At 41.2% G+C, this 26,978-nt stretch overlaps 1 protein-coding gene across 1 annotated transcript in view; it reads right to left on the bottom strand.

The window, feature by feature from the left end:
* The window catches only part of Reln (reelin), a 423,857-nt gene that overhangs the window by 145,959 nt on the left and 250,920 nt on the right, over positions 1–26,978 (bottom strand). Inside the window, exon 11 of the mRNA XM_055612891.1 lies at positions 16,092–16,237. Within this exon, the coding sequence (XP_055468866.1) occupies positions 16,092–16,237 (146 nt within the window). The remainder of the gene's footprint in view (positions 1–16,091; positions 16,238–26,978) is intronic.

Here is a 26,978-nt window from a genome sequence, read left to right as displayed (position 1 = left end):
GATGTCCATCCTCTTTGTCTTTCGGGATGGGGATTGAGCATTTTAGTCAGGGTCCTCTCTTATGATTAATTTCTTTAGATGTACAGATTTTATTAGGTTTATCCTATGTTATATGTCTATATGAGTGAGTATATACCATGTGTGTCTTTCTGCTTCTGGGACAGCTCACCCAGGATGATCCTTTCCAGGTCCCACCATTTACCTGCAAATTTCATGATTTCCTTATTTTTCATTGCTGAGTAATACTCCATTGTGTAGATGTACCACAATTTCTGCATCCATTCTTCAGTTGAGGGGCATCTGGGCTGTTTCCAGCTTCTGGCTATTATGAATAGAGCTGCTACAAACATGGTCGAGCAAATGTCCTTACTGTGTACTTGAGCCTCTTTTTGATATATGCCTAGAAGTGGTATGGCTGGATCTTGAGGAAGTGCTATTTCTAATTGTCTGAGAAAGCGCCAGATTGCTTTCCAGAGTGGTTGTACAAGTTTACATTCCCACCAGCAGTGGAGGAGGGTTCCCCTTTCTGCACAACCTCTCCAGCATGTGTTGTCACTTGAGTTTTTGATCTTGGCCATTCTGATGGGTGTAAGGTGAAATCTCAGGGTTGTTTTGATTTCCATTTCCCTAATGGTTAATGAGGTTGAACATTTCTTTAAGTGTTTCTCTGCTATTCGATATTCCTCTACAGAGAGTTCTCTGTTTAGCTCTGTACCCCATTTTTTAATTAAATTACTTGGTTTGCTGCTTTTCAGCTTCTTTAGTTCTTTATATATACTGGCTATTAGCCCTCTGTAAATAAAGGGTTGGTGAAGATTCTTTCCCAATCTGTAGGCAGTCGTTTTGTTTTGATGATGGTGTCCTTTGCTTTACAGAAGCTTTTCAGTTTCATGAGGTCCCATTTATTGATTGTTGCTCTTAGAGCCTGTGCTGTTGGTGTTCTGTTCAGGAAGTTTTCTCCTGTACCAATGAGTTCTAGGGTTTTCCCTACTTTTTCTTCTAACCGATTTAATGTGTTTGGTTTTATGTTGAGGTCTTTGATCCACTTGGACTTTAGTTTTGTGCAGGGTGATAAGTATGGATCTATTTGCATTTTTCTACATGTAGACATTAAGTTAGACCATCACCATTTGTTGAAGATGCTATCTTTTTTTCCATTGTATGGTTTTGGCCTCTTTGTCAATGGTCAGGTGTCCATAGTGTGTGGGTTTATTTCAGGGTCTTCTGTTCAGTTCCATTGATCCACCATTCTGTTTCTATGCCAGTACCATGCAGTTTTTATAACTGTTGCTCTATAGTACAGCTAAGATCAGGGATGGAGATAACTCCAGAAGATCTTTTATTGCAGAGGATTGTTTTAGCAATTCTGGGTTTTTTGTTATTTCATATGAAGTTGAGAATTTATGATAGTATAGGTGAGTGACCCCCAAAACTCTACCAGGGAACTCCTACAGCTGATTAACACCTTCATCAAAGTGGCTGGATACAAAATTAACTTAAAAAAATCAGTAGCCCTCCTGTATACAAAAGACAAAAGGGCTGAGAAAGAAATTAGGGAAATAACACCCTTCACAATAGCCACAAATGACATAAAGTACCTTCCTATAACCCTAACCAAGCAAGTCAAAGACTTGTATGAAAAAAATTTCAAGTCTCTGAAGAAAGAATTAGAAGAAGATATCAGAAGATGGAAAGATCTCCCATGTTCATGGCTTGGCAGGATTAACATAATAAAAATGGCCATCTTACCAAAAGCAATCTACAGATTTAATGCAATTCCCATCAAATTACCAACACAATTCTTTACAGACCTGGAAAGAAAAATTCTCAACTTCATATGGAATAATGAGAATATTTCTTATTGGTCTGAAATTTTCATATATGGCTGTCATGCATATTGGTCAAATCCATCCTCTTCTTTCTTCTCTATCTGATCTCCTATCCCCATTCCCAAATCAAAAGTGCTTATAGTTGAGTTGAGGAGGGAAGTGGTTGAAGATATGGAGCAGGACGGGAGCCTACCACTGAGGGCCTCTGAAAGACTCTACCTAGCACGGAATAGAAGCAGATACTAAAACTCATAGCCAAACTTTGGGCAGAGTGTAGAGAGTCTTATGGAAGAGTGGGGGGACAGAAGGATCTGGTGGGGACAGGAGCTTCACAAGGGGACCAAAAAGGCCAACAAATCTGGGCTCGGGGGAGGGGACTGCAGAGACTGATATACCAACCAAGGACTGTGCATGGAAAGGACCTAGATATTCTGCTCAGATGTAGCTAATAGGTAGTTCAGTCTTCATGTGGGTTCCCTAGTCAGAAGAGCAGGGGTCATCTCTGACATGGACTCTGGTACTCACTCTTCGTTCACCTCCCCCTGGCAGGGTGGCCTTGTCAGGCCACAGAGGAAGAGGACCCAGGCAGTCTGGGGTCAGATGATAAGGGAGGAGGGCTTTCCCTTTCTGTGATCAAGGGGAGGGGTTAGGGGAAAAGAGGGAGGAAGGGTGGGGCTGGGAGGAGACTAGAGAGGGGGCTACAGTTGGGATATAAAGTAAATAAATTATAAAAATTTAACAAATTTAAACAGCGAAAAAACAAAAGAGTCAAATTAACAATAAGGCAAGGGTGAACCAGAGAGCACTGTATTATAAATGCTAATATGGTGTCTGCACATTAAGGATATACTATATAGGTATTATATATGTAATTATTATATATGTATATTAGAATGAAAAGCTGTAAGAGCCAGGAAAAGTCTAGCAAATTTTCATAGAGGAGCTGAGATTTAAACTGGGTCTTGCCAAGCAGGTGCTTGGATGTATAGAGAGCATAAAAACATCTGCCTTCTATTTAGTGCTGCTCATGCACACTTTATACGCTTTTCTTTTTATGTCCTTATATCTAGCTCAGGGCCTAATACCCAGAAGGTGCCCAATAATACTGATGGTGACATTAAAGAATTCAATATCACCTTTAATGTGGTTAGGTATGTGCCTTGTATCCCTGATCTAAGACTTTAAACATGAAGGGGTATTGGATTTTGTCAAAGGCCTTTTCAGCATCTAATGACATGATCATGTGACTTTTTTTCTTTCAGTTTGTTTATATGGTGGATGACATTGATGGAATGTGGTATGCTGAATCATCCCTGCATTCTTGGGATGAAGCCTACTTGATCATGATAGATGATATTTTTGATGTGTTCCTAGATTCTGTTGGCAAGTATTTTATTGAGTATTTTTGCATCAATGTTCATAAAAGAGATTGGTCTGAAATTCTATTTTTAGTTGGGTCTTTGTGTGATTTAGGTATCAGGGTGACTGTGACCTCATAGAATGAGTTTGGCAATATTCCCTCTGTTTCTATTTTGTGGAATAGTTTGAGGACTATTAGTTCTTCTTTGAAAGTCTGGTAGAATTCTGTGCTGAAACCATCTGGCCTAGGGCTCTTTTTGGTTGGGAGGCTTTTAATGACTACCTCTATTTCCTTAGGGGTGATAGTGAGCAGCAGATTGAGACAGATGCTGGGACTTAGAGCCAAGCATGGGGTGGAGCTCTGAGGGTCCTGTGGAAATGTGGGGGAAAGATGGAAGGACATGGAGGGGACAGGAACCTTACAAGAAGACCAACAGAGACAACCAACCCAGTCGCATGGGGGCTTACATGAACTGAGACATCAACTAAGTAGCATGCATAGTCTGGGCCTAGGCCCCCTGCACATATGTGGCCTATGGGCGGCTTGGTCTTCATGTGGTGTTCCTGGCAAGTGAAGGGGGCCACTGTTTCTAACATGGATTCTGGCCTGCTTTTGGATCACTTCCCCCAAGCAGGGCTGCCTTGCCTCGGTCCATCTTCACTTTCCTCTGCTTTCAATAGTCTTGTCTTTGCCCTATCATGTGAGACAGCTTATACTCCATTCACTCTCTCCTAACCTTGGCCTCTCTCATCTCTATCTTCACGTTAGCAATCTGTTCTTTCACTCACAAATTGCACATGTCTAATTTTTTTTTTTGAAACAGGGTTTCTCTATGTAGCCTTGGTTGTCCTAGACTTGCTTAGTAGACCAGGCTGGCCTGGAGCTCACAGAGATCCACCTGCCTCTGCCTCCTGAGTGCTGGGATTACAGGCGTGTGCCGCTGCACCCAGCTGCGTGTCTATTCTTAATGCCTGGTACTACAATGACTTTGATTTTAGGACCACATCCTCTTTTAAGTTTGAAGACTGATGGTTCAGTTTTCTGCCAAAAGATCATCACTAAGCCATCTGCCCAGCATTAGCTTCTCCATCTCCCTCGGCTCTGGCTCAGGGGTATATGTTCTTCAAGAGTCACAGGCTTGTGGGCCAATACAGCATTTGTACCTCTCTGTTTCCTCTCTGCTCCTTGCAAGTCTGTCTGAGGAGATCCTTATTCAGACACTGCACAATATATTATTGGCTATAAAAGACGCCAAGAGACTTTTTAAGAGAATGACTAAAATCTTCTTGTAGACAATTAGGGCATTTTCACTTTTCTGGTTATTATTAGAGATACTGCATGAAAGAACCTGTGTTAAAAACGCATGGCACTGAGCTCCCCTTACGGACGCAAGGCAGCTGTCCCTTACTCATGTCTGCAAGAGACAGGGCATCCAATCTGCATGGCCTACGTCGTATTAGTGCAGCGGGTTTTGCTCTTTTGCACCTGCAATCCTATAGCCCTTGTGCACCTTAGAACAATTGCGAAAGCAGCAACTCTGATAATTGTCTGTGTTCTGGGCTCTCACAAGACTTTAGGCTAAGAAAAAGTGTGAGGGCATGTGTGTGTGTGTGCATACGTGAGTGTGTCTGTCTGTGTGACCTGTGCATGTGTGTGTAAGTAGACTTATTGGGTCATATTTTATTAACCTTCAAACTAGTTGGATAACGTTATGTTGCCATTAGGAGGATGTAAGATTCCTGTTTCTAAACAAGCTTGTGCCAGCATCTGATTTTGTCAGCTTTTAAAATTTAGCCTGGCAGATGGGAAGGAGACTCTCTCTCACTTTTGCATTTCCATGACTACTGCTGAGGTCGGACGTCTTTTCGTGTTGATGACTGGCCAGGTGCAGCTACCGCCCTCAGACTTGCCCCTCTCCTTTGTCTGTTTTCCACTAGCATCTCACTCTTCTTGTCTCACTTCCTTGTGGTCTAGACAGTAATTTTTCTTGGGTATAAGCATTTTATTTTTCATTTTGCGTATGTCTTGGGTGTATTAGAAGTTTTAATTATTGGAGCTGGAGAGAAGGTTCAATGGCTAAAGCAATTGCCATGCAAGCATGGGGACCGGAATCCAGATGACTGAGGACCCAGTACCCACACAAAATCTGGGCGGCCTGCAGTTCCGGTGTTTGGAAGGTGGACAGAGGGGATCTCAGGGGCGGGCTGCCCAGCAGGACTTGCTAGCTGGAGAACTCTGGCTTCGGTAAGAATCTCCGATCCAGCAAACATGCGGAGAACAACCTTTGGTGTCTACATACCATGTGTACATATGTGCATGTATGTTATACACGTGTCCCCACACACGAACATGTGCACATACCACACATAGAAGCTCATGGGAAAAAGCTTTAATAGCAGAGCCATCTTTTATATCAGCTTGTGTCATCTATTCTAGTTAATAAATCCTTGCCCTAAGGTTATAGAGATACTCCCTCATGCTTCCTTTTTAAAGTTTGAAATTTGACTTTTCACATTTACATAAATTTAATTTATTTGAAGGTGAGGAATAAAGTTGAGACCCAACTTTACTTTTCATATATAGATAACAAGCTGTTCGGCACCGGTAACGATGCCACCCTAAAATGACTAAAATGCCACTTTGTCACATAACACTCTCCTCTCCGGAAGTCTCTTTCAAAGCTAAATTGATTATATTATTAAAAGAAGGCAACTTTGTAAATAAAAAAGCAAAACTCACCATTTGTTAACTGCTCTCTTAAGGTATGGCATATTCCCTTCTAGAAAATTATAATGACTATCAGTTTCTCCCATCAACACTGATGAGATGTTGAAAACCATATTTAAGCAATGTATTTAACTTGCAACCTCATACTTCCACAGAGGAACACCAGTTTCATCAGATTTTTATAAGGTAAATGGACTGCTGGAAATCCACAGATGTAAATAGAATGATTGCTATTTCAGGTAAATGCTGAAGCATCCTACTTAAGAACATGCTACCTTTATTCCTTTCACAAAGTTCCTCAAGTGTCATTGACTGATTCACTCTGTTTCCAAAGCAAAGACTCCTCAGAGAAATGATTCCACCAACACCAAACAAACATACTATACGACTGCAGTCCCCCACACTGGCAACAGACGCTGGAAGTCCTATTTGAATGATTTAACAGTGCATGACATCACTTGGCAAAGCAGCCCATGCTTGTGATCCCAGAGCCTGGGATTCTAAGGCAGGAGGACGTCACAGGGAGACTTGTTATCAAAAATCAAGCAACAACAGAAATATTGTGTGTAATTATACTCGTAACTTTATGCCTTACTTTATGAGAGGTTCATTCTCTTAAATTTGTAGGTGATTTTAAATATTCATTGGGTTATTTAGATACTCATTTCTCTAGCACTTGTTTTTGGTAATTATTATTCACATAATAAACTGTCCAAAAGTGGAGATGTGGTGCACACATGTTAAGCAGTTTCCTTGAGGCTGTTTGTTTTGTGGTTAGCTTTATAGTTATCCTTCTAACCGTGCCAGGATGACTCATGTAACTCTTCAGGCTTATATACTGACTGACTGTGTGCTCATGCATGTCATGGCACATGTGTGGAGGTGGGAAGACAGCTATCATGTGGGCTTTCTGAGACTGAATTCAGGACGTCAGGCTGGGCATCAAGTGGTGCTGAGCCATCTTGCTGGCCCCACCCAACTTTATAACAGACTTAAATCTTAGGAAATCTCTCTCTCTTCCTCCCCCCTTCCTCCCATCCTCCCCCGGCCCCTGCATGTGTTAACAGGTTATGTCAATCATTTAAGGAGCACAAGTAACTTTTTGAAATAGCTCTTTGTGATAATGGTTCACCTTCACCAGGAGCTTCTTGCGATGTGTACACGAAGACTCCAAGCTGGTTCATTGGTCTTTTACTTGCTCCATTTATCCCAATTAAGCCACTCAGTCTACTGGTGCACACAGCAAGTTTAAGTTACACATGATGAGGCTGATAACCCTGTTAGGATCTATCGTCTGCTTTAGAGTATTTTCAAATGAAAAGTTGAATTGAAAAAAGATGGAATTGTTATAGACTAAAATAACCTTCTATTAATGTGAGAGATGTGTTCTGTAGCTATTTTATAATTTCCCCTTGTTAATTACTTTTCTAGGATAATCTACATGAGTTATTTTCACAACTTTGACCACAGACAATGCTATAATTTAGATTGTCTATGTACTTTCAATTTTTATTTTAAACATAATCTTCCCCAAATTACTCTAAATTAGTTTTTATCTCTCTTACTAAAATAGTTATCTACATGATAACAAAATTGAAATTAATCTCTTTTGATACCCAAATATTTATAATCAAATGGCACACACAGTTCAGTCTACTTTGAACAGAAAGATGAAGGAGGCAGGGTGCTTTTCTCAAGTTTTATGAATTAAACCTTTTATAAAAGTCTTATTGCTTTGAATAAGTTACTCTACATTTATTAAAAATTCAGTAGGAGCCTGCCAGAGCACAAGCTCGTTCTTTTATGAATTTGTATAAACCTGCTCAAGAGTGCTTGAAGGCATGCTGCTCACGGTGGGACACGGAGCAGCTTCAGCTACCTAAGCCAGTGTTGGCTCGCTGGCCTGGGTCTCTGGGTACAGCATGGGCCCCTAACTTTGGCCATTTCCAGTTAAAGAATGGCCTGGCCTCATTTTCTCCTACTGAAATAATTACACGAAATAAAACTATAACCAAATCTGCGAGCCCAGCAGTGGGTACCTGAGGCGCTGTACGGTGTTAGTGGTTTCTTGGATGGCATGGCAAGTGCCCTCAACAGGAGTATTGATCCTCTGTGCTTTAAGTGGCTTTCCCCAAGGAAATGCTGCTCTGTGCTGAGTGAAGGAACACCTGCCTAGGGGCGAGCTCTCTACCACATACCAATTTATGTCTACCCCTTTATGACTAATTATAAAATAAAAGCCCTATCTTATTTATTATAAATACATCTCTATCTATTATTTAATACAAATAGAGAGAGGTGAGGTTGGAGGAAAGAAAAAAAAAACACAAGTTTTTAAATCAATAAAATGCCCTAAGGCAACTCTGTTCTTCAGAAATATGAGGGTCACAATAATATTTAATTTATAGTTTCAAAACAAGACTATATTTTGTGTGTCATAATGAAACACAGTCTAGTAAGCAAAAGCAGTCTGAGGAGGTCTCTTAGCTGGGAGGCTAACGGCCTCATCAGCTCTTTCAGGGGCCCTGGTAGGATTAACTGTCCTTTAATCAGTACATACCCCGATAATTTCTAGTATGATACAGTTTCTGGAGGGAAGTCTGTCAACTGAAATTACATAATACACATCTATGTATAAGTACTCATACATACCCTTTATATTTTAGGAATTTATAATCCATACTTAAATAAATACACAAGGATGTTTGTTACAGTGGCCTTCATCTACAGCAGGGGGTTGGTTACGAGCTGGTAGATCATCTTTTTGAAATGACTAACAGTTACTGACTAGCTGAGACTTTTATAATGTCTCCCTGTTTTTTAAAGTTGAGTTGAGACCTAAGAGGGAGAATGTGGTTCCCATGATGCCTTTCAGTCTACGAGTAGGAAAATCTCTGACGAGCATCTGCCAAGGTTTTAACAGTGAGAAGTGGGGATCCATGCGAGGGGACTTCGTATTTTGACCTTACACGTCTGCTTTAGCAAACAAAACTTTCAGAGAAAAGCAAAGAAAAAGAAAAAGCATCCATAGGTTTTAAACTCAGAATGAAAATTTAAACGATTTCATTTTAGGCTGGTAAACAGAGGTTTAAAACGTTAATCAAATGTTCCCCTACCAGTATTGGCACTAAAGGGATGGAACAGTTCATATTATGTATGAAATTTATTTTATTCTTCAAGATAGATTAAACCACCCAAAGACAGAAAATGTTTGGTGTGCACTAGGACACAGAACAGAGGCTGGTTGAAAAGAGTCTATATTTACCGAATCTATAGGCTCCTTAAACCTCATATAAATTTTCTGAGATTGGAAAAGTTCCTGTCATCGGTGAGGCCCCTATTTGGGATCTAGTCTCTGCTATTTAATAAGGGATGTGGCTCTGGCAGGGACCCCGCAACATCCATTTATATTCATGAGGTTTATCTCCAGTAGGGGTCCTCTGAAGTCTAGCGAGGTGTGGACTTTGACTGAGGCTTCTCCACCTTTGCTGCATTTATGGATTTCTCTCCCTCTCATCATTCCATCATAGGAGGAAGTAAGTGAGGAGCCCTAGCTGAAGGCTTCCTGGCATGCCCTGCATTTCAAAGACTTCCCCCTTCAATCGCTTCCCCTTGTTTGGTCACATTTAATTCTGCTTCAGGTTTTTATTACATGCATCAGGTTTAAGCATACCTGTCTGGAATAACACTAATTTGGAATGCTTAGAAGACACACAGTTTTCTCACTACACAACAATGACAGCCTAGACCGAGAAGGGAAAATAGAGCAGACATCAGGGGTGGATGGTGGGAGGGAACCCGGGGGAGGGAGGGAGAAGAGGACTATGATGGATCAAGGTGGGGGGAGGGGAGGGAGAGAATACAGGGAGAACTGGAATCCACGGAGGGGAAGCATCTCTGCTAGAAACCTAGGACAATAAAAACTCCCAGGAATCCATGAGGCTGTCATAGCTAAGACCTCTAGCAATGTGGGATATGGAACCTGAAAAGGCCATCTCCTGTAACCAGCAAATACTTCCAATGGAGGGACTGGGACACCAACTCAGCCATAAAACCTTAAACCTACAAGTTGTCCTGCCAACAAGATATCCAGGGGTAAAGATGGAGCAGATGTTGAGGGAATGGACAACCAAGGACTGGCCCAGGTTGAGACCCATGCCGTGAGGGGGAGCCCACCCCTGACACTATTAATAATATTTTGCTATTATTTCCAGACAGGTGCCTAGCATATCTGGGAAGCTTCACCCAGCAACTGATGGAAACAGCTGCAGAGACCCACAACCAAACATTAGGCTGAGCATGGGGAATTCCACGGAAGACAGGATGAAGGAATGAAGGAGCCAGAATGGTCAACGACACCACAAGAAGAGATACAGAACCAACAAACACAGGAGCCCACAGAGACTGGTCCACAAACAGAGAGCATGCATGGGACGGGCCTAGGCCCTCGGCACAGATATAACAGTTGTATAGCTTGAACAGCAGGAGCAGGGGCTATCTGACTCCACTGCCTGCCTCTGGGTCCCTTTCCCCTAACTGGGATGCCTTGCCTAGCCACAAATAGAAAGGGGCCTAGTCCTATTGCAATTTGATATCCCTGGAGGGGTTGATACCAATGGGAGGCCTCCCTTTTCCTGAGCCCCTTAAGGAGAAAGAAAGGACTGGAGGATGGTGGGGAAGGGAGGTGAGAGGGAGGGACTGGGAGGACAGGGAGGGGAAGCTTCGATTGGGATGTAAAATAAACTAATAAAACTTTACATTTATTTGTACATATGTGTGTATGTGTGGGTGGCACATGTACCTGCGCAGAGGTCAGAGGTCAGAAGTCAGCCTGTAGGAGTGGGTCCTTCCACCGTGTGCAACTCAGAATGGAATGCAGGTTTCCAGGCTTGGCATGAGCTGAGCCATCTCATCAGCCCATTAACTATTTTTTTTCCCCTCAGTGACATATTTTACTTCTATATTTTGAGAAAGACTTAATTCATTGGTCTATTTAACTTTGTGTTTCATTTACATCTTATTAAACAATTCAAATATAATTTTCTTTTGAGCATCACTTTGGTAATATATTACTGACAAGTAAGTATGGGTGGAATAGCAGCTAATTTGTAATATGTGCCATAGTTTATGGATCACGTGATGTGATTTCTCTTGGTTGACTACACTAACTGGATGGTGAGACTACTTCGAGGATGACACCACATACTCTGGTTGCAGGACATAGAGGAATCAGTCTCAAACTGACCAAGGAAACTCTCTTCCTGCTCGCTCACTTTTATAGTGCTGGGATATCAAGATCCAACCCAGCGCTAGACCAGGCATGCTAGCATAGGCCAGGATAGCATCCTGCCACACCAAGAGTGACAACACTGGGCATGGGTGTACCCAGCAGCTACCTTGATTAGATTTAAGGTCTGCTGCATAGAAAGGTACCTACGCTTGGTACTGTAAACACGCTTGAATGCAGGCTGGGGACTCCACAGACAATCATGTTGTTAAGCTGTATTCTACGGATGACTGAGGTTAAAAGATCACTTTTTTGTATACCTGACATATTTACCTCCCCCGCACGCCTGTGTGATGGCCATGTGCTCACACGTGTGCGTGTGCATATATGTAGCTGGGTCAAGCTTGAGTGTTGCTCCTCAGGAGCCATCCATTTTGTTTTCATGGGACCGGGTCTTTCACCCAGAGCATGCTGACTGGGCGAGGGTGACCAAGGGTCACCAAGCTCCAGGGATCCTCCTGTCTCCAACCCTCTCCCCTCCCAACACTGGGATCACAAGCGTTGTGATCCCAGCCACCATGACTGGCTTTTTAACACAGGCATTGGGGATCAACCCTAGGCCTTCAGGAATGCTTGATAAATACCTTCTCAACAGAGCCATTGCCCCAACCCACTAAAGTCCTTTGTCTTATACATTACACAAGGACTCAAGATTAAAGTACTCAGGTCTCAATAACAAGGAGGACCCTAGGGAGGATGCTTAATTCTCATTCAGAAGGGCAAATAGAATAGACACCAGAAGCGGTTGAAGAGAGGGAACCGGATGGAAGCCTTCCATAAGTGTCCTTTGAAAGACTCCATCCAGCAGGGGATTGAAGCAGATGCTAAGACTCACAGCCAAACTTCAGGCAAAGCCCAGGGAGTCTTATGAAAGAGTTGGGGGAGAGAAGGACCAGGAGAGGACAGGAGCTCCATAAGAAGACTGACAGATCTGGGCCCATGGGACCTGCAGAGACTGATGCACCAACCAAGGACCATGCAAGGAGAGGACCTAGGCCCTCTGCTCAGATTTAGTCCATAGGCAGCTCAGTCTCCATGTGGGTCCTCTAGTAAGGGAAGCAGGGATTGTCTCTAACATGGACTGTTACCTGCTCTTTGATCATTTCCCCCTGGTGGGGGCTTTGACAGGCCACAGAGAAAGCGGATACAAGAAGTCCTAATGAGATTTGATAGGCTAGGGTCAAATGGTAGGGGAGGAGAACAGGGGAAAGAGGGAGGGAGGGGGGGACTGGGAAGAGATGAGCCAGGGGCCTATAATCAGGGTATAAAGTGAATAAATTATAAAAATAAATTTAAATTAAAATATTCAGTTTACTAATTTGTTCTTGAAGTAGGCATTATTTATAATTGGGGGAAATCCAGTAAATTTGTTTCAGCCATATATATATTTGTTGTTTGTCTCACCTCTAATTTTTTTCCTTATAAAACCGTTCTGGTTTCACAAATGCCGTATGTTCCCTCACACCTCTGAGGATAACAGATAGGCTTCCGAGATAGTCTGTATTCATTCATTCCGATATTTCGTTCACTTTAACTCTTAGTTCTTTAGATAAATGCCTTTACTGAAAGTTTTAAGAAATCATTTTGAATATCCTAGATCATTTGTTGAAACTGCTATCTGTACTTGAATTGTCAGTGTGAAAATGCCAGCTTCCTCACCATGGGTGAGGATTGCCATGGAACTGCCTGGCAGTTTAGGCACCATGGGTGAGGACTGTCACGGACATAAACTGCTCTGCAGCCCATTTTCGGATGTCCACATTCCTTGTTGGAGCCTGGGTTTGAAGTCATTCGACAGTGCCTACAGCTGAGACTCAGAGCCACACCCTAATCTAGCAGCCATACTGGAGCAAGGCTGAGATACCATGTACAGTGTGTCTTACTCAGTGAGCATTTTGGACCGTAGCTTCCCTCCTCAGATCCCAGCTTCATGCTCCTCCCGAAGCCTCTCCACCCCACAAGTCTTTCATAAGCTCTGGCCCACCTAGAGAGATACCTTATTGTTTTATGATTCATCAGAGACTCATCTGCTCATTTTCTGTAATTTTCAAGGACTTGGAACATGGATTTGGGGGCAGGTGGTAAAGACAGGAGCATACCATATCGATTAAAGATGTTTAATAGTCATTAATTTGCAGATTTCCACTTTGTCGTAGACATACTGCCATGGATAACAATAAAATGTCTTCAAAAGATATTTAAACGTTACAAACACATAAGGGTAAAAGGCGTTAATACAAATTCCACTTTGCATTAATGTGTCATTCTACCAAGCCCTTTCTCACCTAACCCTAGCTAGGTGAGATGCTGTAGCTGCTAATTAAATGATGTGTCTGTGAGGTTAAGCCAAAGTTCAGAAGACTCACATAAATTATCAGTGTGTCTATTAAAGCTTCCTCCTTCCTGAAGGAACAGATGTGTCTTCTTTAGGAAACAAACAAACAAAACAAAACCAAAAACTTTAAATTTTACTTTTTGGAAAATGCCCCTCAGTGCTGGGACAGCCCAGTCACGTGCAAGGCAGACACACACGCACATCCTTGTGCTGTGAGATCAAGTGTTTTGATTCTAACAGTAGGAAAACAAGGGCGATTAGGGAAATGGTTTCCCAAATACTGACTTGCATTTTCTTTCCACCCTGGTCATTCATACAAAGTAGTTTGAACGTATTATTTAGGATGACATGTTCTTTTACTCTCTCTTATTTATCTACGTTAAATATTTAGTTAGTATCCTCCCCCCCCACCATGTTTCAGAATACAATCAATTCAACTGGTCACTCTGGAATACATGGAGGATTTAGCACCTACCTGTTTGCCCTAGCAGGTGAGTTTTATAACGGCAAAGTGTGTTTCTGGATGGATGTGTTGAAGGGAAGACCGAGACAAACACTTGGCAGAGAAGTGACGTATCAAGTATTTTGTAACCTAATGCTTTTCTTCTGTCACCTCTTTCCCTATAATAAATGCTCCATGCACCAGTTTGACTTTGTGAAAGATTCTTTTCCTGAAGCTCTGATGAAAATAATTTTATCAGCATTCTTTACTAGACCAATAAAAACAACACCTGGCACTTCATTAAACCAGCATTTTCAGTCTAGACACAGAAAAGCCCAGGTCCTCTTCTCACGATCCATTCACACCTTATAACTCAATGCCAACCTCATAAGTGGCTTTCTTTGTGATGATGATTTCAGTTTTAGCCCAAAACTCTCTTACAATATTAGTATTTCATTAAAATGAAATGTCTGCTTTGTAATCAGAACACACACACACACACACACACACACACACACACACACACACACCAGCTTTTTCTCTGGATTACTATATTTTCTAAACTAGGCTTGGTTTCTTTTAATATCAAGTCAATTTCTGTTCTATTTTTTCTCTTTATTCTGTTACTATGATAAAAATATTATGACAAAGAGCATCTTAGGGGAGAGAAAGTTTACCTGGCTTACAACTCCATTTTACAAATCACCATTAAGGGGAAGTTAAGGCAGCAACTCAAGCAGCTGGCCATCACAGTCAAGAACAGGGACAAATGATGCATGCCAGCCTACTGATTTACTTACAGCTAGCACGCTGCTCTTACAAAGCTCTGGACTGCTGCCTAGGGAATGGTGCTACCCACATTAGCACCATGAAGATTCCATATCAATCAACAATCAGGACAATTCCCCCACAGATATGCCCACAGGTTAATCTGCTGTAGATAACCAGCTCCTTACACATTTAACTTAAAAAGAAAGTCCAGGAGAGAACTAGAAATCTTCTATAATTTCTTTCCTATGAATATCATTTGCCTCTCTGAATCTGACTTTGTTTGTTTATTTATTTATTTATGAGTTTTGTTTGTTTGTTTGTTTTTTTCTTAAGATAGGACCTTGCTACACAGCCTAGGCTGGCTTGGAACTCTTCTTGGATCCTTCTTCCTCTGTCTCCTGATCACTTTTAAACTCAAAGTGTCTCTCCTTCCCTCTGCCTGCCTCTGTGGTGCATGCATGTGTGTGTGTGTGTGTGTGTGTGTGTGTGCATGTGTATATAGCCATGAATATGCCATGGTCACATACAGACATCAGAGGGCAACCCCTGGTGTCAGGCATCACCTTCTATCTTGTTTAAGACAGAAACTCTGCTGTTTTCCCACTTCATATGCCAGGTGAGCCTCTAGCGCTTTTCCTGTCTTTATTTCCTGTCTCCCCACCGAAGTCACTCTACACAGGTGGCTTTTATGTGGTTCTGGGGCTCCAAACTCAGGTCCTCATACTTTGATGACAAGCATTTTTACCTACTTAGCTGTATCCCCAGACAAAGTGGAACTTTCCACTCAACTAGGAAGTGATCTTAGCCAATGAGGTCCCAGAATAAGACAGACAGAACCAAATCTGTAGAAAGCACAAATCACCCTTAGTGTTTCTGGTCTCCTATCCTTCAACCTCTGTCCCAAATACCCATTTTGTGTATCTTCCAAGGGTAGGCTATATCCCCTAAACATCCTTTTATGGATTAAAACCACATTTCAATGAAAATCAGGCAGCAGTGTCTATAAAGCTCAGTCCCGAGGAGAATAGAATATCTCAATATAATAGTAGTGGAAAGATTTTGTATTCTAATACTGAAAAAAAATCCAAGTAAAAGCTAAGTAATATTGGATATACATGGAGCTATAAGGTATTTGTAATCACAATTTTAAAAATATGTCTAAAATACTTGATTACTCAACAAAGACCCTTAGGATAAGTATCCCCCTTTTGGCTTGTCTGTGATAAAAATCATCAGTGTTGATTTAAGCATGCCTTTGTCATTTCATGACGTGCATTTAAAATGTGTCCACTGGAGTGAAGGTAGGTGGTATAACAGCATGGGAGACAGCAATTACTCACCCTGTGGGCTGGCTCTCAAATTCTTCTGACCACTGCTCTTGAATATCCTCTGTAGAAAGATCTACATCCCGGGTGGTGGCAAAATTGAACTCGCTGCCTTCATTTCCATGGAAATAAATGGAGTTCCCATCTGACTGACAGCTATGCTGTAGATAAAAAAAAAAGAGAGAGCATGGGGTGGCTGTTGAATTGGTTTTGTATCTGTTTTACTCATGTATAATTAGAGTTTTCAGGAAAGTCATTACAGTATTCCCTTTACGATGGACTCGCAAATCAAAAGGGCTTGCTACCTCCTTTTTGCCTTGCTTAATTCAATTATAATTTCTTTCTAACTTATTAAGTCATCACACAAAAGGAGTCAAGAGGGCATTTGAGCTTTACCATTTTCAGCCTTTAGTATGAGACAAGAATATTTTAATTGGAATAATATCCCATCTTTACCCCAGCCCTTGTTGTGAGAATTAAGCCTGATAATGACTTGTCATGTATTTTCAATTCTGTGGTTATAGGCTAAATCACAGTGACCTTTTCAATATTCCAGATAGTTCTGACTTGCCATTCAAGCCTTTCACAATTTGTCTGTAGATGGAGTGTGAGTAGAACAGCTAGCTAATCAAAACACGGGACGCCGAAAAGGTCACAGTCATCCCTGATATGTCATTGATTCTCAGCCAAATTTTCAGTAAAAGTTTCTGACCAGAACTGAAAAGTGCACGGTGTTTCCAGGGAGAGGACTGGAGATCACAAACCCTGCTACTCTCCAACAGAACACTTGTAAAAGAAAAGAGAACTTCCTGGGACTTATTTTTCAGCATATGTTTCTTAGCTTGACATGAATGGTAAAAGATAAGAGCTGAGTAAAATGAATGTCTCCTCAAAATCAGAAGTTTTCATTATGGCTATGTTTGGTAATAAATCATAAGGGAAACGCTAACATACTTAAGATCAAACATTCAGTTATGCATTAATACTATTAAAATGAAGTAGACATGAAGAAAAACCAACTGGACAAAAATACCCACCATGCCAGAGACTCAGCTCAAAGAAGCAGGGATCATGACTGTGTCACCAGGTCTCAACACAGGGTCAAGCACAGTAGGCATTAAAAAATGTTTTAAACAGCTCAATGTGTGAAAGAATTACCATGGCTATGATTTTTCCTTTAACTTAAAAATATGTGAATTATGCATGTGTGTATGAGGGCATACACATGCCATGGCAGGTGTGCAGAGGTCAGAGGACAATCTCAAATGTCAACCCTTGCCTTCCTTCCCCATCATCTGTTGTTCACTACTAGAGAGCCCAAAATCATTCAAAGATTCTTAGCTCTTGAAATCTCCGCTAAAGAGCTAGAGATGTTATTTGTGATAGACTAGTTGCTGGCCACGTGTGAGGCATTAGAATCAATTCTCAGCACAACAAACAACAACAAAACCCCCACAATCCTAGTTTAGTTGAGAAATATCAAATATCAGCTATAGGACTTAATGATAGGCAGCATATTGGTGCAGGAAAGTGCTCAAGAAATGGTTAGAGTCACCTCTAGGAGAGCCTCTACAAGCAGCCTTTGCAATGAGTCTTCATTTGGCTGTATTGGATGACAAACATATATCCGCAAAGATGTAACCATCACTTTATTATACAGGCGTCATTTTGAACTGCCCTCAGATAAGTGTAGCTCTCATGCTAACAGGGAAGCTTCTCTTTGCTACAGACACAGACGTGGGGTACCCACTTACAACCCAGCTGAGCCACCTACAACACAACTCCTGCACCTAAGGCTCAGGGAGCATCTCGGAAAAAGGGCTGGAAAGACTGTAGGAGCCAGAGGAACAGGATGTCTGCTGTGAGACTGTGTCTCCTTGAAAAGATAGGAAAGCTACACTCATGAAGTCTCAACAACATGACTGCATAACCGAGACTGGATCAAGGACAACACCAACAGTGATGTTATTAGAAGTGGAAAATGACACAGGGCCCCAAGCCCGGACAGGAACTACCAGCAATCAAGGGATGCTGAGAGTGGGAGAAATCAGTCTTTCCCAGGGAAGAGGCCCCAGTTGGTTATCCAACACCAAGTAACCAGTTGTGAACTCCTCTACATACAAATATTATATGGACTGAGCCAATCTTATTTGTATATTTATGTGTGTGTGTGTAAAACAATTACAGAAGAAGAAGAAGCTAGAGAAAAGAGGCCATATGCCAAGAATTTGGGGACAAGGTGGAGGATATTACCTGGGAAGGGTTGGAGGAAGGAAAGGGCAAAGTGATGTAATTATATTTTAATTAATTAAATTTTTAAAAATTAAAAAAGAAAAAAGTTATTAAAAACAAAACAAAATACAAGGATGTTATATTGGCCCAATCTGAGGATTAGGCTGGAGTCTGGCTGCGCAGACAGACACATCAGGAGCCCCGACATGGCTGTTTTGGCAGTTGTCTCCTAGACTCTAAACTAGCTATAGCTGGCAAAACCAAGAGGGTTGTAATAGGTTTGCTACTGAATTGGAATAGTAAACAGTTTTGAGAAGCTCAAGAGAGCAGCAGCGTGTGATCTTAAGGAGTCATTGTACAGCTAAGACATCTGCACGTCTTCTGGGCCCTGCCATCATTTTAGATAATACTTAGGATGTGACACGCATTGAATGCTTGAGACTTTTTTTTCACATGCAATGAATACAGATTATTCATGGATGCTAAACTGAACTCATTTTATTCGATCCTTAGCATGGACATATCGATCAAAAGGTAGAATTTAGTTCATTTCACAGTAAATAGAAACTGTCAAATAAAGATAAATTTTAAAGATTTCTTCACCATGCCCACTTGAAAGAGAACCAGTGCTAGCAAGAACACCAAAGGCTATTTTTCTAAAATAACACACTGAGTCCTAGGTGTGGACCTTCCTGGTTTTCCTCATGATCAGAACCCTTATCAAGTGTAGCCTGTGGTTAGCTGAAACTAATATGCAGACTCGGATATTAACAGGAATGGCAGTAACCCAAAGAAATGGCACATATGAAATATCTGACATGTGAAAAAAAATAATTAACTTTATAATTAATGTACAATTAATGAATGAATCACCTAGCAGCCTTTGTCGTTTATGGCTAGACATCCATTTAAGTATTTAAATGTTGGTTTCATTTTATGTTGGTTTTATTTTATGTAAAACATAAAATCATAAAATTTGGTAGCTTACAACTACCTTCTTTCACAAAATAAACTGGTATAAGAGAAAAAGAAAGCATCATATTCCAAAGGATTTCTGGTAACGGAACATATCACTTACAACTGTGTAACTACTGAACATTAGTGTCAAATACACATTTAATCACTATAACTACATTTTTCCCAGCACGTGAAACACAAATAATATTCGCCATGACAAATATGAAAAGTAGCAACCTGAGTAAATTATTATTCACTTAAAATGACTCTCAGCCAATGTTCATATTAGTAGGCTATAAAACTAGTCAAACTTGTCTTGAAGAAGTTTCTGTGAGAGACAGAAGGGCATCATTTTTTGATACAGTTTTAAAATCTCTTTAAAGCTCTTCGAACCAATTCACAGTAGGTAATCAATACTCAACACCAGAGCTCAGTTCAGACAGAAAGGGGAGGGCTCTATATGCCAGCCTCTAGGGTTGGCCTTAGACACATCCTGTCAGCTTTAAATAGTAAACTCACCTCTGTTCTCTCAAATGAGCCCCAATGTCTGTGTGGCTATACCAAGGGGTGAATTCCTGAGTCATGTGAGAGCGATGGACCTACTGATTCCTCTTCTGTCTAAGAAGCTGGTCATATACAGGCCTTGTATGTACGAGTTCTGGCGAGGGTACCAGGATAGTGTGTTCTTATTCAAAGATCTTGAAATTGATTACAAGAAGAGTTTGAGTCCCTGGGGCTAATTTTTTTTCATTCCAATTCCTTAGAAACTCTCCAACCAAAGAACTAAAGCCTAGATGCATCCCATGGGAGACAGTCCCTCTGCTTTTGCTGTGCTTCTGTCTATGTCTCTGCAGAGAATCCAGGGTCTTCTGGCCTAAGGGCTGTGTGAGCTTCTCCCTTAAATCTGACTCAATTAATAAAGAACTTACAAGAATTAAGGAAATCAAGGCTGGGACCAGGTGTGGTGACACACACCTGTAGTCCCAGCACCCAGGGAAGCAAAGGTAGGCAGATCACTGTGAGTTCGAGGCCAGCCTCGTCTACAAAGCGGGGCCAGGATAGCTAAGGCTATACAGAGAAAATCTGTCTGGAAAAACAAACAATCAAACAAACAAACAAACGCTGGGAAAAACACACCAATAAAAACCAAAACCAGGGCTGGAGAGATGACTCAGAGGTTAAGAGCACTGACTGTTCTTCCAGAGGTCCTGAGTTCAGTTCCCAGCAACCACATGGTGGCTCACAACCATCTATACTGGGATCTGATGCCCTCTTCTGCCATGCAGGCACACATGTAAATAGAGCACAAATATGTAAAGTAAAATAAATAAATCTTAAAAAAAAATAAACTATAGGACAAAAGAGATCATTAAAAAAAAAACAAAAACAAACAACAACAAAAAACCCAAACCAATAAAAATGATAAAGAACAAAAACTCAGGTACTTTATCCATCCTTAAGGATCCTGAAGGCTGGGGTCAGAAGGCTAGATAAGACACATTTCCTCTACCTGATGGCTAAAGGCTGGCACAAGCCATTTTGCCTCTGAAGACCTCAGCGTCAATGGTATTGCTCTCTTGATACATTGTGAGAAGCTCAGATATTCAAAGCAGTTCTTTTTAAATTTCTAAGTGCCAATAATATCTCTTTCTGAAAATATGCTTGTATTTAAGTCTTAGCAGTAGCTGATACATAAATAGAAGAATATTTAAGTATATTTTTGTTTTGCACTGTAAGACTTATTAAAATTCCTGAGATCAAATTAAAACCTTTAGAAGATTGTACAAGAATAGGTCCCAAATACAGTGTAGTAAAAAAAGATACTGCAAACATTCACAGATTATTACAGCAGATAAAACCATCAATTAGAGTTTAAAATGCCTCCACATTCTGAATGGTTACCAATTATTCTCCTAAGAGAAGAAAGCTCAAGAATATGAGATGACCAATGCTACTTTTCTTAACAGATGAACTTCCACTGAATGACCTCAACATCTATTTTGCTAAAACTTCAAGTGAAACATGCAAATGAAACTATGAAGGGTTTCAGAAACATTGCTCTCTATTTTAATACTCAGCTATTTTTGTTCAGCATCAATTCAAAGTCACTTCACTTATAGACATTAATAATTAAAAACCTAAACAATGTCAACAAACAAACGCCAGGCAGCTGAGCACTCATTTGGGCTAAATAAGGCATAAATTCTATGGCAAGTTCTATTTTTCTGTTTTTAGACCTTCCTCTGTGCCATCAGTCATCATGTTAATTATTTGTGTCATTAATTTAGCATTGGTAAATCACATATACTTAAGTAGCAACAGATTTCTAGTTTTGAAATCCCTATGTCTTTATGTGTTTTCCGTAGCCAATACAATAGTATTTCTCGGCTTTGCTGCTAAATGGATTTCCTTTATTTGACAAGCAGAACACAGTGTAACTAAGTGACAAGAATTTGCCGTTTAGAAAAGCATCAACAGGAAACGTCAGTGCAAATTCCTCAATAGAACACGTCGTTGGCCACAATTCAGGCCAGCATTTTCTAAGCTGGCTCCCTGTACTCCGCTGGAAATGTTAATGGCTTCACCTCTGCACTTATAAAAGCACTCAGATCACCTCTACCATTGTTTAATTAGGCTTCCAGAAAGAAGAACACCGAGCCACTCTTAATATTATCCCTCCAGGGCCTAACTACCCTGATGATTCTTAGGGATCTGCAAGCCTCACAATTTACTTCTTGACGATGCTGTCTTTGCTGAGAGGGGTGCACTGGGCATTCGGGCAATGCCAGCTTGTAGAGGGCTAGCGGCAGATGGAAAGAAATCTGCCTGGTGTGCTGGCCCCTCCACATGAGCAGAGAGCCATCCATTTCCTCCATTAAGGAGTTGTCACTCAGCCCACCCAGCTGGAAGACCATTTTTGATAGCCAAGCTGGCTGGTGGCAGACAATTCAGATACAAAGTGCACTTTAAAAGGAAGCTAAAACATCATTTGTAGGAAAATTGAAAATGCATGGCTTCCACCACAGCCAATTTTTTTAATGACTGTAATATTTTAAGTGATTATTTTTTTTGCCACTTCAGATTGTTCCTTAGAGAGGAGAAGATTTTTAATTAAAATCTAGGCAATGCAAACAGATGAGATATGAGGAGCAGAGGAAAGAGAAATAAGACGAATAAAATTAATTAAAATGGCATTGTTGGCAGAGCCATAAATTAGCCACTGTCTGGCTGAAGAATAAAATATACTGGCATACTAACTTCTGGATAAAAGCAAAAAGTGCTGTGGGTGCTTGGAAGTTGTCTGGTTGCTGGCGTGTATATTGTGTTTCCGAAGCCTTTTGTTAAATGCTATAGCCTTTTAACACGTATTTCCTACACTCTGGTTCAGTGGCGTCTGTAAAGGTAAAGACTCTACCTTATAAAAATAAAAGAAAACCCCCTAATGGGAAAAGGACAATTTTTTTTCATGAGACAAAATAAATTTCTATTATTTTCCACACATTCAATTTGTAGGTAATTTAATGCCAGTTACAAACCCGAAAACTTGGCTGTGACTATAGCCCAGGTGCAAGAGCGCTACCGTGCATTTTCTTTAGTCAACACAATAGGCTCAACCATGGTGAGTGGATTTTAGGGAGCTTAAAGAATATTTTTTTTTTCTCATTATTCTCTGGGATCATTAAACCTTCACATTTGAACCACACTCTACTAGGACTTACAAAGATTCAATTTATGGTATATCTTGTGACAAGTGTATAGTTACTTTGCAGTAGTATCAACTCTGAAATGGAAACAGGGACAGATTTGAACTGGAGTCATGAGAGGAGAAATAGCAATGTGAAATTCCATAGGGCAGTTGTGAGCCTTGTCTTTGGTGATCTCCGTTTTCAGTGTTAGGGTTTCGTACCTGTCTTCTCAAATTAATGCCAAATATGCTAGTTGCAACATGGGAGGCTACAGCACAGCTTAGCATGGAAAAGCCAAGTTTCAATAGTAAAGCAGAACTGGCTTCAAAACTCAAAGCCTTTTGATATTCTGGAAACTCTGCTTTCTTATCTTTGGAATGGGGATAATTATAAGGAATAGATCAGAGACCACAGGGAATATATTTAACTATTATAATACTAGGAATTTATGAATACTACTCTTCCCTTTATTTTTGTTCCACATATCTAAAAATTTGCTTAAGAAATCATACTTTAAAGACTGCTACCATGCAAGTTATTTTGTTAGGAGAAAACAAAAATGATGAAAATGTTATCAAACAGAAGGGGGAAAAAAGCTTTTGTTATTGAATACTGTGTTAACCTAATCAGCAATTCAAAATGTCAGTATCAATCCCAAACAAAACAAGACAAAAGCAAAAGGCATATTAGGCCCTGGGGATTATCTGAATGGTTATCTTCTGCAGAATTGATCAAAATTAGTTGTTTTTATGTTACTGCCACTCTTGTTATGGTGACCTGGCTCATGTCCATATTTCACTGATGCTATCCCATGTTAATTACTATACAAATAGACCTCACTGGGGGGAGATTGTGAAAAGCACACTACCACACTTAACCCTTCATCCCCAAAGTACTCTTATTAGCTTAACAAATTATATTCTGGCGCATTTTGTAATATGTACCCACCTCTTGGGGGAAACACAATAATAAGAGCAGCACAATCCAGAGCAAAGAGTACTCCAAGCAGAGGGAATCTGCATAGACAGCATGCAATTAACCAAGCTGGAATCCAGCCAGGAAATCACAGTTATCATTCAGACTCCTAATGGAAGAAGACGTGGGAACATGGCTAGCCACAAGTCTTACTGCGCTCAGGTTTATCCTCATTAGGAACCCAGTACACAGGTCCCACGACTCACATGCTAAAGAGTTTGCAGTACAGCGATCTGAAAAGCATGCATTTGCCCAGCAAACCTGATGCTACCTATTTGTCCTTTTACCTTGCAAGAAAACACAATTGTGAAAGGAGCTGTTGGGCCGTTTTCCCAGGGTACTGAACGAAATGTCACAAGGGAGACAAGCAGGCATCGAATCAGGCAGGCCTTGCTCTTACGGGGAATTTTATTCCCAAAAGGAGGTCTAAAATGATCTGGCTCCTCTCTGAATTTCCCTTTCACCATTGTCAAAAACTTCTTATTCCCCTCATTGGCCTCAACTTGCATTAAGATTTAAAACATTTCAGCAAAATTCATCTTTAAAATATTTGGACGTGATTTTTCTTCTCCACTGATGATTCGGCTATTTGTGATAACAACAGCATCAGAAACCCTGAGAATGAAGCCACAGTTCTGACTTGGGATGGAGACTTACCTTTTGTCCAGTGGAACAACAAAATTGGTAAATTTCCTAAGGATTAGAGCAATAAGTTCTGCCTTAATGGTTCTCCTTAACGGTCTGTTGACGTACCTGTGCTAGCGCCTTTTATTGTTTGTTAAAGTAGGACTGTCACCACTGCCTTATTACCAAAGGTGAATGTGGCAAAGTTGCAAACTGAAAGTCAGGTGAGACAAGAGACAAGAACAGGACTCTTCCACAGCTCGTAGCTTAGTGATTCCAAATCCTTGGTGCAAATGTGCAAACAAACTCCAATAAATTGCTTCTTAAAGCAGTTTCTTTTTAAATCCACGTGTTCACACCACAGCCTACTCGCGAGGGCAGTACCGGTGGCAGTTAGTGTTGATTTACTTAACAACACAACTTGACAAAAACACGTACAAGGGGTGTTTCTAGAATTCTGGGCAATTGGGTAAAAAAAAAAAATAAATCAGCAGGTGCAGGTAAGGCCATTAGAATGGGAAGGTTTCTTAAAAACGAGAGGCGAATGGTGTAGCACCTATGCCACAGTGACCTGCTTTTAATCTGTAGGTCAATTACAGCCTTGACAGAAAGCAGTGATTTATGCCTTGGCAAGCTCAAGGGAACCAGGCTCGCTGAGCAGATAGAAACACTTGTAATGTACAGTGAACAAAGCCCTCCCCCTCTGTTTGCTTGTCTTTCACACACACACACACACACACACACACACACACACACACACACACGCCTGTGCACATGCATGCACACACATACAGGCATACAAACAGGAGACAGCCAGAAGTCATGGATGATTTATACTTTCAAGAGAAACATTGTACCTGCCACGAACAACGTGAGTGAACAGACAAGATGGAACAGCTGCTTGACCAGTACATGCCCATGGCGTACTGACTCATTCAGAACGTCTCCTTCATGGGGTACTATTAAAAGATGAGGAGATGAGGAAAAAAAACCTCTGACTCAAACACTTATCCCTGACTGTCCTGGGAGTAATCCACTGACATTTACAATCTCCCACTTTGATGGCAAAGTGCTGGGAGGCAGACAGCCAGAGCAGCTTGGGCGGACCCTCCAAACTTAGAGGAAATACTTTCTGTTGATCCTTAAATTATCTGCTCCGATTGCAAGAGGCACATTTGAAAAGGTGAAATAGATGACCCTGAGAAGCTTGCTGGGCTGCCAAGTGTTTCCAGTCTCTCAGTGCTGATCAACACAATGCAAAGCTGACCACAAGGTCCTCCCTGCCTCTACCTACAAGCCTTCATGAAATGCTACCAATAACACCGCTGCTGTAATGAGCATCTACCACAACTACAGTTAGGCTACTATTATTATTTTCATTCATTGTTGTCAAGTATCCACACAGTTTTCGTGATAGCGCAAGCATCGTTCCTGAGTGGGAGAGCCTTACCCAGCAGGAAATGCTAAACCCTGATAGTCTTAAATGGAAAGAGCCAAAATATTCAGCTCATATCCTTTAATCCTTGATTAAACCAAAAATCACTCACAGCTGCTGCACAGAAGTTGCCTTGAGATTACTCATTCTCCCTCATCAGGTGGGAAGGTGGTCCCTCTGGCTCTTATACGTGTTCTGAACACCCACAGCTTCCAGACAGAGGCCCTGACATGGTAGCAGTGGCTATCCTAGCAGCTGCATTGATGAACTGATACCATAACCCACCTTAGAATAGTATTAACTGACAGTAATTCTTTACGCTTCTAGGAAAACATACAGAAGTTAAAAGTCTCATTATGTGAAAGAAGGCAAAGTCACCATTGGCGGCAGATGAGGCGGGTGGTTTAACAGTGAGTGGGTTTTCAGCACTTCCTGGGTTGATAGGGTCTGCCTGTGCAGAACACAAACTCAGGGAGTGGGGGGTGGGGGTGCACCGGGGCTGTGGGGGTCACTCGGAGGGTGGTGTTTTGAGGAGCTTTGTGCTTGTACTGGAGTATTTACTGGCACTTAAGGCCTCATGTACTTGATAGTGAACAAAGGGCTGCCTCGGGATTTGTGGGAAATAGAAAAAAAATAATGACAGTAATTAGAATCACAGGATAGTGTGGGACACCTCTTCTTTCACAGGGGAAAGTTCTGTGGGAAAAGCCTGTAAGATGAGGCACACAGTGCTGTGGGCACAAAAGGATGGAAAAGAAAGACCTTGGAAACCTCTTGCTTGGTAAACTTCAGTTTACCAAATCAAAAACCACAACAAAGGGCTGGGGATATAGCTCAGGAGCAGAGTGCCTGCCTCTTATGGAGGATGTCCTGGGTTCAATCCCCAGCAGCATGTGACAAACAAACAAACAAACAGCCCACAACAAACATGAGACCAGGTTCTATAGTAAAGGCTGTATTCTTACAGATGCATTTCACATTAATTACTAAAGA

This window comes from Psammomys obesus, unplaced genomic scaffold, assembly GCF_907164565.1.
Source record: "Psammomys obesus unplaced genomic scaffold, mPsaObe1.curated_primary_1811, whole genome shotgun sequence".
In the NCBI taxonomy this organism is placed as follows: domain Eukaryota; kingdom Metazoa; phylum Chordata; class Mammalia; order Rodentia; family Muridae; genus Psammomys; species Psammomys obesus.
Note: the sequence above shows the minus strand (reverse complement) of the source record. Positions and strands in the feature narration are given on the sequence as shown.